At 36.2% G+C, this 15,183-nt stretch overlaps 1 protein-coding gene across 2 annotated transcripts in view; it reads right to left on the reverse strand.

Moving 5' to 3' along the window:
- SMCHD1 (structural maintenance of chromosomes flexible hinge domain containing 1) overlaps positions 1–15,183 on the reverse strand; it is a 149,347-nt gene that overhangs the window by 101,382 nt on the left and 32,782 nt on the right. For both annotated transcript variants that reach the window (XM_003817887.6, XM_063597309.1), the window contains exons 6-12: positions 14,894–15,008; positions 14,655–14,774; positions 8,703–8,869; positions 6,270–6,360; positions 5,351–5,561; positions 2,744–2,864; positions 2,485–2,668 (exon numbers count right to left, since the gene is read on the reverse strand). In XM_003817887.6, the coding sequence (XP_003817935.1) occupies positions 2,485–2,668; positions 2,744–2,864; positions 5,351–5,561; positions 6,270–6,360; positions 8,703–8,869; positions 14,655–14,774; positions 14,894–15,008 (1,009 nt within the window). The remainder of the gene's footprint in view (positions 1–2,484; positions 2,669–2,743; positions 2,865–5,350; positions 5,562–6,269; positions 6,361–8,702; positions 8,870–14,654; positions 14,775–14,893; positions 15,009–15,183) is intronic.

Here is a 15,183-nt window from a genome sequence, read left to right on the forward strand (position 1 = left end):
AATTCCTAGGATACACTAAAAACTGATGAACCCTTACTGCCTGGGAGGAGAACTAGCTAGCTCCACAAAAGGGATGAGTGGAGGCCTTCTAACTGTAAACCACATTCTCAATGGGACGATAAAAATCTCATTGTGTATCAAGTACTTTATAAACGTGAATACAATATACAAACAGACAGATGGTAAATCTGCAGTAGTAAAATTTCACTGGGGAAAACAATTGAGAAAAAGATGCCAAGAAAGACTCCTTATGAGGGTGATAACGAAAAAAGGTTGAGAAACACTGCTATGCAAAATGTACTTTTCTTTTTAATTTTCTCTTTTATATATAGAGCCTATCCAAAAAATAAACTCATAAAACTGAAGTGTTTTCTAATAATACTTAAGAAGATGTGTTTTTGCCAACCATTCTTCACCCTGTTGGGAGAGAATACAGAAATCTGTATTCAAGCATAAGGTGCTATACACTTGTTTGATGCCTGCCTCTAGGGCAATGAGGAGGTAAGACAATCTCCCCATTACATGCTTTTGCAGAGGACAGTCTGTAAAGTTACAGAACTCCATTCCTTCTTACGTACCTTATACCATAATATACCACTTCCAAAGGAAAGTAAGGCAAAATTAAAAATAATTTCAGCCTAAGTTTTTGATGCTTGCTGTCAAGAAGGATACTATCTTAGTTATTAATAAATTTGATTTTTTTAAAGTTATATGAATGAAAAAGGAAATATATATACATGGTAAAGACTCACAGGTCCAATATGGTATATAGTTTCCGGGAAATTGCTGCCACACTTACTCCTATAACTAGGTACCAACTCTTTCCCAAATCAGCAAATCATTGTTGTCAGTTTGCCAGCTGACATGGAGATTAAATTAGTAACTAGGAACCAGAAAGTGTGACAACCAAAACGTTAAACTACCCTTCTAAAACTCTCAGGATGGATTCACTATCAACCAAACAAATTACCAAATGCATTAATTCCAGACACTCAGTAACAGTCAAAGTACAATTCAGAAGGCATGTCAAGGTGACAGGTAGTAATCTAGGGGAAAAGTATGCAGATATTCACTTTATAATATTCTTTCAACTTTTCTGTGTATTTGAACATTTCTTTTCCTTCTTTTTTTTTTTTTTTTAATACAGAGGGTGTCTCACTGTATTGCACACGCTGGTCTTGAACTCCTGGCCTCAAGCCATCCTCCTGCCTCAGCCTCTCAAGTAGCCAGGATTACAGGTGTGAACCATTATGCGCAGCTTGAATGTTTCAAAATTAGAAAATATATATTTTAAAAGTACAGTGTAACAAAGGAATAGAATTAACTATTTCTGGATAGCTTTTGAAAACACCCACTGCTCAATAAATGTTGGATAACTAACACCATATTATAAATGAATTCTAAGTGTATTATAAAGGAGTAGTAACTCATTTTGATAAGGTCTTTCTCGGTGTATAATTCTTAAAAGTATCCTAATCTTCTATGATTCACAAGCTTTATAAGAGCAAAATTAATTTCAACATCTTATAGGACTGACTGACTACAAATACTATGTACTATGCACTGTATTTATTGCCCAAAAATAAATTGATAATAAAATCATCTATTTCTTGGCAATTCAACATTAAACTACTGAAAGAGTAGTATCAAAAGTCTCTGAGGTCTGTGCACAGAATACAAGTACACTAGTATACTAGTTTCACTCAACTTTGTAAGAAATTTCAAAGTGAAATCATTCTTGTTGTATTAATCAATACATGTATTTTAATATTGATCAATCTCAAACCACCTTTTAGTTCAAAGTACTTCACAGTTTTACCCCATTTTTACCCTCAAGACTAGATAAAAATTGCACAACTAGGTTATTAATGTACAAATATAGCCCTTAAAGCAAATACAATTGTTCATACATGTTCTCATTAAGATGCTTCTGTGGCTTCTACTATGTCAAGGGCTAGATATTAAGATCTTGGCTGGGTGCGATGGCTCATGCCTGTAATCCCAACATTTTGGGAGACCAAGGCAAGTGGATCACCTGAGGTCAGGAGTTCGAGACCAGCCAGGCCAACATGGTGAAACCCCATCTCTACTAAAAATACAAAAATTAGCCAGGTGTGGTGGCATGCACCTGTAGTCCCAGTTATTTGGGAGGCTGAGGCGGGAGAATAGCTTGAACCTGGGAGGCAGAGGTTGCAGTGAGCTGAGATTGAGCCACTGCAATCCAGCCTGGGAAACAGAGTGAAACTCCTGTCTTAAAAAAAAAACAAAAACAAAAACTAATGAAGATATGTAAATTCTATCCAAACCTAGTCTAATTAGCTTAAAATTTTTTAGTAATGTGAACACTTGACTGCTCATAAAAAAATTTATACATCATAGTCTTTTGATGCAAAATATCAATAAAAACCTACACTGCTAGTGTCTTCTTTTACTTAAAAATAAAACATTTGCAAATATTCACAACTTTATATTTAAAAATCATACCTGTCCATTTAAAATCCTTGTAAAAAGGGTGTTCTTATCTTTCAATTTTAGCTCAAGATCCATAAACGTCAATTTATTTGTGCTGACCTGGAATTTGTCATTAGTGAATAATGCACCAGATATCCTATTGTAGCATTCAATTGGTGCAAGCCCTCTCTTCTTAGGAGGAGTACACCAGTCAAAGCTTGAACAGAACAAAATGTTAGTTAGTAAAAGAATTAAGTTGTAAAAACATAATTTCAGCAAAAATCAAACTTACTCTTCAACTGATGTATATGGTATTAAACGTCCATTCCAGAAACATTCAAAAATAGGCCTTTTCCCTCTAGCTGCTTTCTCAAGTATGAAACAATCATCTTCATCATCTTCATCTTTTAATTCTAGATCAAAAGGGCAAATGGAACAAAATGTTTATTGCTAAAATGTGAGAAATAATGAAACAAACACATAAATGTTTCAAATTGCATTCTATAAAACCTAAAGGTAGTTTTATACTGTTTGCCCACAAAAAGGCAGGTTTACAAAGTGGTTCCACATTACGAATGGTGTCTGTCATTTAGAAGTCAATAATTACTTATATACGAACCAATGTACTAGCTGCTGGGCCTGTCATCTTTAAAACCTATTCATGAGGCTAAAAGAGTCTTACATCCAAAAAGATTATCCCCTATAACAAAATCCCTCCTTCCTACAAATATAGGAGCTTAAATCCTGTATCTAAAACAGTTTCACAATTTTATCAGAACTAGTATGTTCACATGAAAGTCATCTGAGAAATCTATGACATCTAATAGCAGCGAGTTTACCTAGTTTGAACAAATTAGTGAATGATGCTAAAATTAAGTTTACTTTTTAGAAATTATTTTCAGATTCAAGTAAGCACGAAAAATGTACACAGAACTGTAAGACATGTTACTATGCATCAAGAGCATTAATTTGCACAATTGTCTATAATCTTATGTTTATTAGCAACACACTCTCATGTATCCAGATAAATTAGGATTAAACAACGTGATCCTGACATATTACCACCTCAGCTACCCTGGCATTAGTTTACCCACCTAAAACAAAACCTTCTCCCTAAAAGCCCTCACAAGAAGTCCCTTATATAAAAGGTGCTTTCAATCAAACAAAATCACTTTGCTCTTAGAGGAGAATCCCTCTGATTGATCACTCAACTTACTTGCTCTTCTTTTTAAGGCAGCATTTGAAAAAAATTATATCTTTTTGTCTATTAGCACACAAAAATTGGAAACAGCAAATTTAAGAGGTCAGAGATGGCCAGGCACAGGGGCTTACGCCTGTAATCCTAGCACTTTGGGAAGCTTATGTGGGAGGATTACCTGAGCTCAGAAGTTTGAGACTACCCTAGGCAACATGACAAAACCTTGTCTCTAATAAAATACAAAAAATTAGCCTGGCATGGTGGTGGGCACTTGTAGTCCCAGTTACTCAGGAGGCTGATCCATGAGAATTGCTTGAACCTGGGAGGCAGAGACTGCAGTGAACCTACATTGTGTCACTGCACTCCAGCCTGTGTGGCAACGCAAGACTTTTGCCTCCAAAAAATAAAAAACAAAACCAAAAAGGCCAGTGGAGCCACTGAGTAACAATATGTACTGGGCAGGAGCACTTAATAAACAGTGTTGAGCACTATTCTGAGAAGTTGCCCCAGTTTTTAAATTTGATCTTCACAACACCCCTATGAGGTGTGAACTACCCATTTCCCAGATAAGGAAACTAAGGTAGGGAGTAGTTTGTCCAACAGAAAGTGGCAAAGATGGGATTCGAATCAGGATCTCTGGTTGCAGACCCTAGAAAACCAAGAATGTACTAAGGAAGTATTCTGAATGAAAAAGTTTAATATTGTTAACCTATAAATTCAATGCAATCCCAATAATCTCACTAGAATTACTTTAAGTGAATGTACAAAGCTGATTCCAAAATTATCTAGAAGAGCAAAAGTATTCTCAAAAAGGAACAATAGTGAAAATGTTTTTTCCCAAAGATACCAAATTACAAGATAAAGCTACAAGACAGTATCATTACTCATAAAAAGAAAATAGTACTTTATAGTAAAGAATCTAGACCTATGTACTTATGGGAACTTTATATTATAAAAGTTCTAACTCTTGGGTAAATTATAACATTCAATAACTGGTGCTAAGAAACTGAATATGAATACCACATAGAAAATAATTGTTAAATCCCTATCTCTCTACTGGGGGGGATAAAAAAGGTGGGGGCCAGGTGTGGTGGCTCACACCTGTAATCCTAGTACTTTGGGAGGCCAAGGCAGGAGGATTGTTTCAGGCCAGGATCTTAAGACCAGCCTGGGCAACACGGCAAGACCCCATCACTCAAAAATTTAAATAAATAAATAAAACCCCACCTTGCTCTACATACAAAAAAGAAAAACACAGATGCATTGACCATAAAATGACAACAAAAACAAAAAAGCTACAGATTTATATAATTTTGAGATGTAAAAAGCCTTTCTACAGTAAGACAAAATCAGAAAGCATAAAGAAAAAGTTAATAAATATGACTGCATAAAGTGTAAAACTGCAACGAGGATAAAGAGAAGACAAGGGAACATATAAAGGATTAATACGCATACATATCTAAAAGTTTGGATTCGTAACAGAACTAAGAGTTCATTAAAGATTTATTCATCTAGAAATGAATGTACACAAAAATCAGGAATTACAAAAATTACAAATACCTAACAACCTAAGACTTGCATAAGAAAAAATTTTAATATTTATCTAACCTGAATAGCCCAACCGATAATCATTTAGAAAAACAAATCACTGTCCTAAATCACAACTTCATATTTTATAACTAAGATAACAGATTAACATACTTGATGGAAAGCATGGATCATCAGGGTAAGTTTCTCTATCATATAAGAATGGATGATAACGGATAATCCCTTCCACTACACCATCTCCTTCAACATGAGCTTTGAATTCAAAACTATCAGCTGCTGTGTTTACATACAACGTCTGCATGTCGTCTTGTATTTCCCTTAGGTTGACAATCTTAGGTACCTTCCCCTTTTCAAACATAGAAATCTAAAATAAAAATGAAACAAAAATAATTAAATTCTATGGTAACTTTAATTTTGTTCTCAGCTATGACTCAACAATAGAATAAGTAAAAATTATGTTTATTTGTACAAGTAACAATCTGGCTTAATGAAATACATATATTTACATATGAGTTAAACAGCTTTAAGTAGCATCTCAATAAGGAACATACTACTAGAAAATATAAAGTAAGCAAAGAAACAGCAAATCAGAGCTGAAGGACAGAAAAGTCATGAGTACATTTAATTCGAGGTTTCTTGCTAGAGGTAGGAAGTGGGACAACATTGTATGTGAAATTCTAACGTGTGGGTTAGAGGATTGAGAATCCAATACTCAAATGCTCTGTGCTGCTAAACCTTGTCACCACGATATAACTTCTACAAACAAAAGGAAAGCTACATTATCTCCCTTTTCCTCCATGCTTCAAGAGATGATTGATGTTCAGTAACAATGCATAGCTCCACAGAAGAGAGACAAAAAAAGATAAACTAAGCCTACAGTAAATAAAGGTTTGAGAAAAATACATCCAGGAATAATCTCTTTAGTTGGATATCAAACAATGAAAGTAGTTTGGTAAAAAACAAGGAGAGAGAAGTTGTCTAATTATCGAGTGTTTTTTATTATCCTGAGTCATTTGGAACTGGAACAAATATCTCATAATTTTTATTATTTTAAGATGGATTTTTCTCTTACTTCAATATCAATATTGTTGAAAGGTTCAACTTCTTTTGATGTTCGTATTTCATTTCCTTTTGGGCCATGAATATAGTAGTGATAAATATGCCTAAAATAGAGAAGAATAATTTTATACTTTTAATTCACATAAAATTATAAGTTAATGTAATCTTCTATCAAAATATTTTAACACTATTTACTAGGTATCAAGCACTTTATTAAGCATTTTAAAATACATATTCCATTTAATGGTAAAAACAATTGAGATGCAGGTATTACTGCATCTCATTTTACAGATATAGAACCTGGGGTGCAAGAAGCGTATGTAAGTTATCTGACATCACAGAATAGAGTTAGGGAGCCGTGGGCTTCAACCCAGGCCTTTCCAACTTCAAAGACCACATACACCACTTCCAAGAGGAATAATTCATCAAATAAATATAAACTAGACAGCAAGAGTCTATAATTCTACTTACCAGGTACGTTCCAGAAAGGACTCAATTATCGGTGGTAAACTGGATTAGATATCTAATCTCAATAAGAGAATACCATTCTAGAACAGCAGTCCCCAACCTTTTTGGCACCAAAACCAGTTTCACGGAAGACAATTTTTCCAGAGATGGGAGTTGAAGAAGGGTGATTTGGGATGAAAATGTTCCACCTCAGATCAACAGGCACTAGAGTCTCATAAGGAGCACGCAATATCTCACATGCACAGTTCACATTGGGGTTCGTGCTCCTATGAGAAATCTAGTGCTGCCAGTGATCTGACAGGAGGCGGAGCCAGGTGGTAATGCTCACTCGGGCCCACCACTCACTGTGGGGCTGGGTTCCTAAAAGGCCACAGATGGGTACCAGTTCACGACCGGGGCATTGGGGACCCCTGTTCTAGAACATTCATCTCTCCTCTCCTATAGCACTGAGACAATCTTACCCTAAGATTCCAAAAACAAAACTAGTAAGTTTGACACCATCTCACTGAAAACCAACATTTTGGAAATAACACCTCTTTATTTTTTCAGAAAAGGTTTAAAAAGATTATATTTTGGTAACATTGTTCAGGATTATAAACTACCACGTCTTTATTCGTGAAATAGAAATTTGCAATATTTCTTCATAATCCTTATTAGAGCAAGAGTATATTTAAATTATGTGTTAATGTACACTGAGTTCCTTCAATAAACTATAAAATAGCTAATAAAATATGTACTTGAAGAAAACTGCAAAGTCCTACTTAAATACCTTGGGTAACAGGGATAATAAACAACTATTCAACAAGAAAAAAGGTATTCCTAAAACCAAATTTATCTTCCCATAAAAAATTTTTTAAATTCTCTTAGCGTATAATTACGTATAAAATTGAGACTCTCAAGAACAGTAGCCTTTTGGGTAAATGTAAAAAGATACATTTTTAAAATACGAATTTTGAGCAGATGTACCCATTTTGCAAGTCTCAGTAATTCATACTAATGCAAATTAGGGAAACAATACAGTAAATCGTATGTATCACATAGCTATAAAAAAAAAATTTTAGGCCGGGCGCGATGGCTCACGCCTGTAATCCCAGTACTTTGGGAGGCTGAGGTGGGCGGATCACCTGAGGTCAGGAGTTCAAGACCAGCCTGGCCAACACGGCAAAAACCTGTCTCTACTAAAAATACAAAAATTAGTTGAGTGTGGTGGCACGCGCCTGTAATCCCAGCTACTCGGGAGGCTGAGGCAGGAGAATCACTTGAACCCAGGAGGTGGTGGTTGCAGTGAGCCAAGAGTGCGCCATTGCACTCCAGCCTGGGCAACAAGAGTGAAACTCGGTCTCAAAAAAAAAAAAAAAAATTTTTTTTTAGAGCCATTAAATAACTATTCCTCTGATTTGGTCTAATGGAATATAGAGTCCCTACAAGTGTTACTGGAATAAAAACACAATGATTATTTTCAGTACTAATGTCATATAGGCACATATGTACATATATTTTTTATTTTAATAGGCTTGATGCATTCATTCACTTGATAAACATTTGAGCATCTACCATGTAGCAAGTATTCTTCTAGAAGACATTGGAGATACAGCAGTGAATTTAACAACAACAAAAATAAATATATATGGTATGGAAGATTACGACAGGTCCTATGGAAAAGAAGCACAAAACGGGGTCATAGAAGTGATATAGTGCTCAATTTGACAAATTGTGAAGTTCTTTTTTAATTTTATAATATTGTCAAAATCCTGTGCCTCAAATAATGCTCAGTACACTAGAGGTGATCTATAAATATTTACAGAATAAATGAATAGAGAGCTGTTTTAACACCAATATCAGAGTACTGGATAATACTAAGGGAAGAAAATGAGACAGGAGCAAAAAGGATACCAAAGAGGCTTCAATATATCTGTAATGTTTTCTGTCTTAAAAAAGTTAAGTAGCAACATTTCCTAAGCCAAATATAATTACTTACGCTAACTGTCGTGTCCAAAGGTGGAAATAATTTTTCAAGTACTGTATGTGTTCTGGTTGTACCCCTGTGATAACCACAGCAGTAAAGCTATCTTTTTCCTTCTCCTCTATGATAAGATGATGTAGAAATCTTTCATCATCATTTGTAATGTGAACAGAATCAGAGGGCTACAAGAGTGAACAGAAATACAACAGATTAAATCATCTAAATTATAATTATACAAATAGCTATTGCATCAAATTTTAATGTGATTTACTTGGAGTTTCACAAATAGGTTTCAGAAAAGCTTTGGAGGAAACTGGCCCAATACAACAAACTGGCTGAGTATGTGACAACACTGTGAAGACAAGGGAACTTTCACACAGACTGCTAAACTAGCATGCATAAAGAGCACCCTATCTTATAATGCTAAACCGATTTTAGAATCATAAACGAAAAGGTAAAGACAAATACTGAGTTTTAAAATGCCTTAAAAAATTGAGGACACTTACCCCTAGGGTAGAATGAACGCTTGCTTGGGAGACCTACCACTTAACTTGGTCAGGACCAATGTCCAGCCCTCCATGTTCAAGAAAACTACAGGGCAGGCTGGACCCAGCTAGCTAAGCCCAAACACATAGTGCTTAAAAGTAAAATCATTCTGGACACCAGTCCACTTTCAGAGAATATCTAAAACTTATGGAAGGGAGTTAGTAGGGGAATTTGAGGATAAAATTACAAACTTCTCCATCTGTAGTATGAATCTATGTTTTAAAAAATTGCAGGCCGGGCGTGGTAGCTCACTCCCGTAATCCCAGCACTTTGGGAGGTCGAGGCGGGCAGATCATCTGAGGTCAGGAGTTTAAGATCAGCCTGGCCAACAAGCCGAAACCCATCTCTACTTAAAATACAAAAGTAGCCAGGCGTGGTGGTACACGCCTATAAACCCAGCTACTAGGGAGGCTGAGGCAGGAGAATCGCTTGAGCCCGGGAGGCTGAGGTTGCAGTGAGCCAAGATCGCGCCACTGCACTCCAGCCTGGGCAACAAGCATGTCTCAAAAAACAAACAAACAAACAAACAAAAAACATGGTATGCGTGCGTGCGCGTGTTTGTGTGCGTATTCATATACAGTCATATGTCACATAACATTTCTGTCAACAATTGACTGCAGTGGTCCCATAAGATAATACAGTATTGTAAAATTAGTGTACCTTTTCTATGTTTAGCTACACAAATATTTACCATTCTGTTACAACTGCCTGGGGTAACAAGCTGTACAAATTTGTAGACTAGGAGCAGTACCCTATACCATATAGCCTAGGTGTGTAGTAGGCTATGCCATCTAAGTTTGTATAAGTACACTCTATGATGTTCACATAGCAACAAAATAACCTAATGACACATTTCTCAGAATGCATCCCTGTCCTTAAGTGATAGGAGACTATATCTACTGTGTATGTTGCTATATACATTATAAAACTGTGGAAATAAAAACAGACTAAACTATTCTATCTAGGAAGTCAAGTTGATTTTTAAAAATAAGTATGTATGATTACTTGCTGAATTAAAAAGTGTTACAGCTCTTTCAGAATTTGTCCATCAAATTCTAAAATTTCTGATTAAAAAAACAATAAATCCTTAAGACCATACCCCTTCAAAACCATTATAATGCATCTCTATACACTAAATTGCTAATATCACAGCTACAATATATACAAGTAACATTTCATATACTTTGAGTCAGGAGATTAGTCTGAATTTACTAACGATGCAAATTCATTATCCAAATATTTATCAAGCATCTTCTGTAAGTCCTATGCCTCAACTTGGGCCTGAGAAAGATAGGTTCAAGATAAATAAGACAGTGCCTTTGTGCTCTACAAATTCCATCTGGTAGGAGATGAAAAAACAAATGATTACAAAACAATATGCTATTATGTATGAAGATATGAACCAAGAGCTACAGAGGTAAAACGAGGGTGATGGTCACCCAGCAGATGACTAAATAATAACATTCCAGACAAATGAGAACATGAATTCAAGAGCATAAAGGAAACAAGGTAGTTTTAGGACATATGATAAACATATGATAAAAGATGAAGCGGGATGGCTGAATTAGAGCAGTGGAAAGTGGGTGGAAGAGAGGATAGATGAAAGAAAATAATATAAAAGACAAAATTAAATGTGCTGAATGATTAACAAAAAGGATTACCAACTTTAACTGCATGGCTAGTGGATGCCATTAATTGTAAAGGGTAGTTGAGAGGAAGACAGGAGGAGGAGAGAATAAGAAAGGTTTACGGATAATATTTGATCTCTTTATTTTAAGAGACATGGTCTCTCAATGTTGCCCAGCTGGTCTTGAACTCCTGGGCTCAAGAGATTCTCCCTCCTCAGCCTCCCAAACTGCTAGGATTGCAGGCATGAGCCACTGTGCCCAGCCAATATTTGACTTCAAAGGTACCAAAAGTGAGTTACTCCTCGAATACCTAAGAAAGAACATCTAATTGAACCTGGAAATGAGTGTACTGGATATGATCAGTTGGTATTCATCACCCATTCCTACCACCTTTTACTGTACTCTCTTGGGCTGCAGAGGTTGGAAGGCAAAAAAATACTGTTTGGACTGTGGATGCAAATTAGTTTTCACCAATTAGATGTACTAGCCAAAATGTGGATGCCAAAAATGAAGCAGAGGCTATTTCCTGAAGTTTCTTAAAAGTTTTGTGTTATCACACAAGGCACTGAAAGATCAGTAACTAGGTTTCAGGTTTAAAGTGTCAAAAGGCCACTGCAGCCCTAGTTATGGCCAGAAACTCTGTTTTCCAGTTTTGGAGCAATTGTGGCAGTGAGATCATTCCAACTCGTGGATCACAGATACAGCAGTGAGTTCCTGAATCCCAAACCCAGTGGTGGTCCTCCAACTGAATGATTATAGCAAATGTTGCAGCATCCCTCCAGGATAACTTCAGATTCTTGGCATCATTCTAGAAGGCTTAGCCCATAATTCATTCCTTTGGCCCTTCCAATAATCAGGTAAGCATCTAATTCCCTCTATTAAATATTTTCTGTTTAAAAGGCCCAGGATGGTCTGTTTCCTTTACTGAAGCTAACATGATTCAGTGTCTCAGTATTGAGAAAAGTTTTCACACGAAACACAGATTTGAGAGCTTTTGACATAAGTAGCAAATAACACATCTTTAGAAAAGGTAAGACTGTTGACTATAGAACAAGAACCACCAATTCCACCCACATTCTGAAAACTGCTCACAGGTCAGAGACAGAAGTCCAACAAAAATAGGCTGGAAAAGACTGGTCAGAAAAGGAAACAGACCAGGTACTTGTTGGTACCCAAGAAATGTTTGTTGGGAAGAACTAAGCACAAAACACAGAAAAGGCTGGCAGAAAAATGGTGCTCCAAGAGACACAGTTGTATACAAGCTTTGTAACATGCACACAGTTTTGAAAACCACCTAAATTCTCAATTCCTATTTTTCACCAGTTTTATCATGGCAAGTAATATTTCCACCATTATATTTTATAGGGCTCTGTGGTGGTTAAGACAAGATGGAATACTGTTATGTAAAAATACCAAAATATGCAATTTGTTAAGTAAATGAAACAAAGAAAAGAAAGTTAATGTCCTGCACAAAGGGTATATTAAGTTATCGAGAAAATAAAAGTGGATAATAAAATGGAACAAAAAAATCCAACCCATCAACTAATGAAAGAAAAGGTTTTTTTTTTTTCAATTATCAAATGGCCAACATTTTGCTGCCCTCTCCCCTTCTCATTCTTTTGAAAAATAAATGGTCAGAAATGTGCTTCCATACAGTTGTTGGAAGTGTATGTGACTTTGGGTTTAACCTTTCTGACAAGCAGTTTTGAAATACATGCCATGAACATTTAAAAAGTTCAAATTCAGGCTGGGCGTGGTGGCTCACACCTGTAATCCTAGCACTTTGGGAGGCCGAGGTGGGCGGACTGCCTGAGGTCAGGAGTTCGAGACCAGTCTGGCCAACATGGTGAAACTCCGTCTCCACCAAAAAAAAAAAAAAAAAAAAAAAAAAGAAAAAAATTAGCCAGGTGTGGTGGCATGTGCCTGTAATCCCAGCTACTCAGGAGGCTGAAGCAGGGGAATTGCTTCAACCAGGGAGGCAGAGGTTGCAGTGAGCTGAGATCATGCCACTGCACTCCAGCCTGGGCAAGGGAGTGAGACTCTGTCTCAAAAAAAAAGTTCAAATTCATTACCACAGCTATTAAAATTATAACAATCTAACCTAAGAAAAAAATCTGTAATTCAGGTAAGATGTTATGCAAGATACTCATCGCAATGTCTTTACAATTACTGTAAAATCCTTTAAATAAGCCAAATGCTCAACAGAATCATGAAATTATGTCACATTCATTGAAGGAAATGTTATAAAGCTACTAAAAACCATTGTGTATCAAAATATTTTATAATGGGGAAATACTCAACATGTTAATTTTTTAAATGTGGGATCAAAACTATTAAGTATATATTTTAAAAAGCTGAATTAGAAGGAAATTCACCAAAATGTTTCATTAGGCTTCTCTAGGACTTGGGAGTATTTTTATCTTCCTTAGGCTTTTCTATAAAGTTTCCTACAAGTTGTTTTAGAATCAGAAAGCCAAATTTTTAAAAGTTCAAAATTACCTTTTAAAAATTTTTTTATTGTTTTTGAGACAGTCTTGCTCTATCGCCCAAATTGGAATGTAGTGGCATGATCATAGCTCACTTGCAGCTGGGCTCAAGTGATCCTCCCACCTCAGCCTGCTGAGCTGCTGGGACTACAGGCGCACACCACCACACCCGGCTTTTTTTTTTTTTTTTTTTTTTTTTTTTAGTAGAGACAAGGTCTCCTATGTTACAGAGGCTGGTCTTAAACTCCTGAGTTCAAGCAATTCTCCCACCTCAGCTTCCCAAAGTACTGGTATTACAGGACTGAGCCACCATGCCCAGCCCAAAATCACTTTAAAATAAAGATTTTCCCGTAATCCCAACACTTTGGGAGGCCAAGGTTGGAAGACTGCCTGAGTCCAGGAGTTCAAGGCTGCTGTGAACTGTGATAGCACCACTACACTCTAGTCTAGAGGGACAGAGTGAGACCCCATCTCTTAAAATAGTAAGTAAACTAACTTATATATTAAAGATTTTAGATTAAAAATCGTGTTTCAGGCTGGGCGCGGTGGCTCACGTCTGTAATCCTAGCACTTTGGGAGGTTGAGGCAGGCGGATCACTTGAGGTCAGGAGTTCAAAACCAGCCTGGCCAACATGGTGAAACACTGTCTCTACCAAAACTACAAAAAAAATTAGCAGGGCATGGTGGCAGGCACCTGTAATCCCAGCTACTCGAGAGGCAGAGGCAGGAGAATATCTTGAACCCAGGAGGTGGAGGTTGCAGCGAGCTGAGGTTGCGCCACTGCACTCCAGCCCAGGAGACAGAGTGAGACTCCATCTCAAAAAAAAAAAAAAAGAAAAAAAATCATGTTTCAAACAAAGAAGAGTTGAAGGAATATACAATAAATATACCATTTACTTGCCACCAAGATTCAAATTTGTTAACATTTTGTCTTATGAACACAAGAATTTCAATGCAAACTTGTAACAACAATCTCTCATTTATTTCTCTAGAGGTCCAATTTCCTGAAAGTCCATTACCCCGTTACTGTTTTTCTACTCTATAATTTTATTATACAACAAAGATTTTAAAACCCAAATTCAGACCAGGGAAAAAAGCTTACAATCCTACAAGCAATTTACAGAAAGCTTAGTAAGCTTTATGAGACAACTTGTCTGAAGATTTTTGGCTTGAGAAAGCCCATTTTTGTTATTATGACTAAAGGAAAGGGTAACTCATTTTGAAAATTTCATACTTTCAAGTTAAGTTCTGTCCTACCGTCTATCCAAAGGAGTAAATTTACAATTTTGAGTTAAAATGTATTGTACCTTTCTGTTTCTAATATATCCACTATATATTGCCTCTTTATTTTTCTCCTTCTTCTCAAAATCTTCTTTAGAAAGCACAAGCTCGTGAACATCTTGGGAATCTGCAGGTTTGCTTATCATCTGTTAAATATTAAAAAGAGTACTTTTTAAATGCCTAATAAACTGGTTAATGCATTTAGACAGAGTCAACTTCAAAATATTTTGATCAACTTTCATTTATAAGAAATCTTTTTACTTACTCTGGCTGATTGTCCAACAAAGAAGACAGCTTGCTTGCCCCCAACACCAAAATAGGAAATATCACTATTTAAACTGCGTGGCACTGGTACTGGACGAACATACCCTGAATGATCACTAAAATAAAACATTAATGCAGTGATTTTAAACAAGCTAGTTAAGTGTCAAAAGAAACTTTCATTGCACTTGTATTCAGTGTTAATAAAATGATCACCATGCCTGCAAACACCCCTAACTGAAAGGTGAAATAATCAGTGTCAAGACATCTATTCCAGTGCATCTCAAAGTGTAG

Source organism: Pan paniscus, chromosome 17, assembly GCF_029289425.2.
Source record: "Pan paniscus chromosome 17, NHGRI_mPanPan1-v2.0_pri, whole genome shotgun sequence".
NCBI classification, from domain to species: Eukaryota; Metazoa; Chordata; class Mammalia; order Primates; family Hominidae; genus Pan; species Pan paniscus.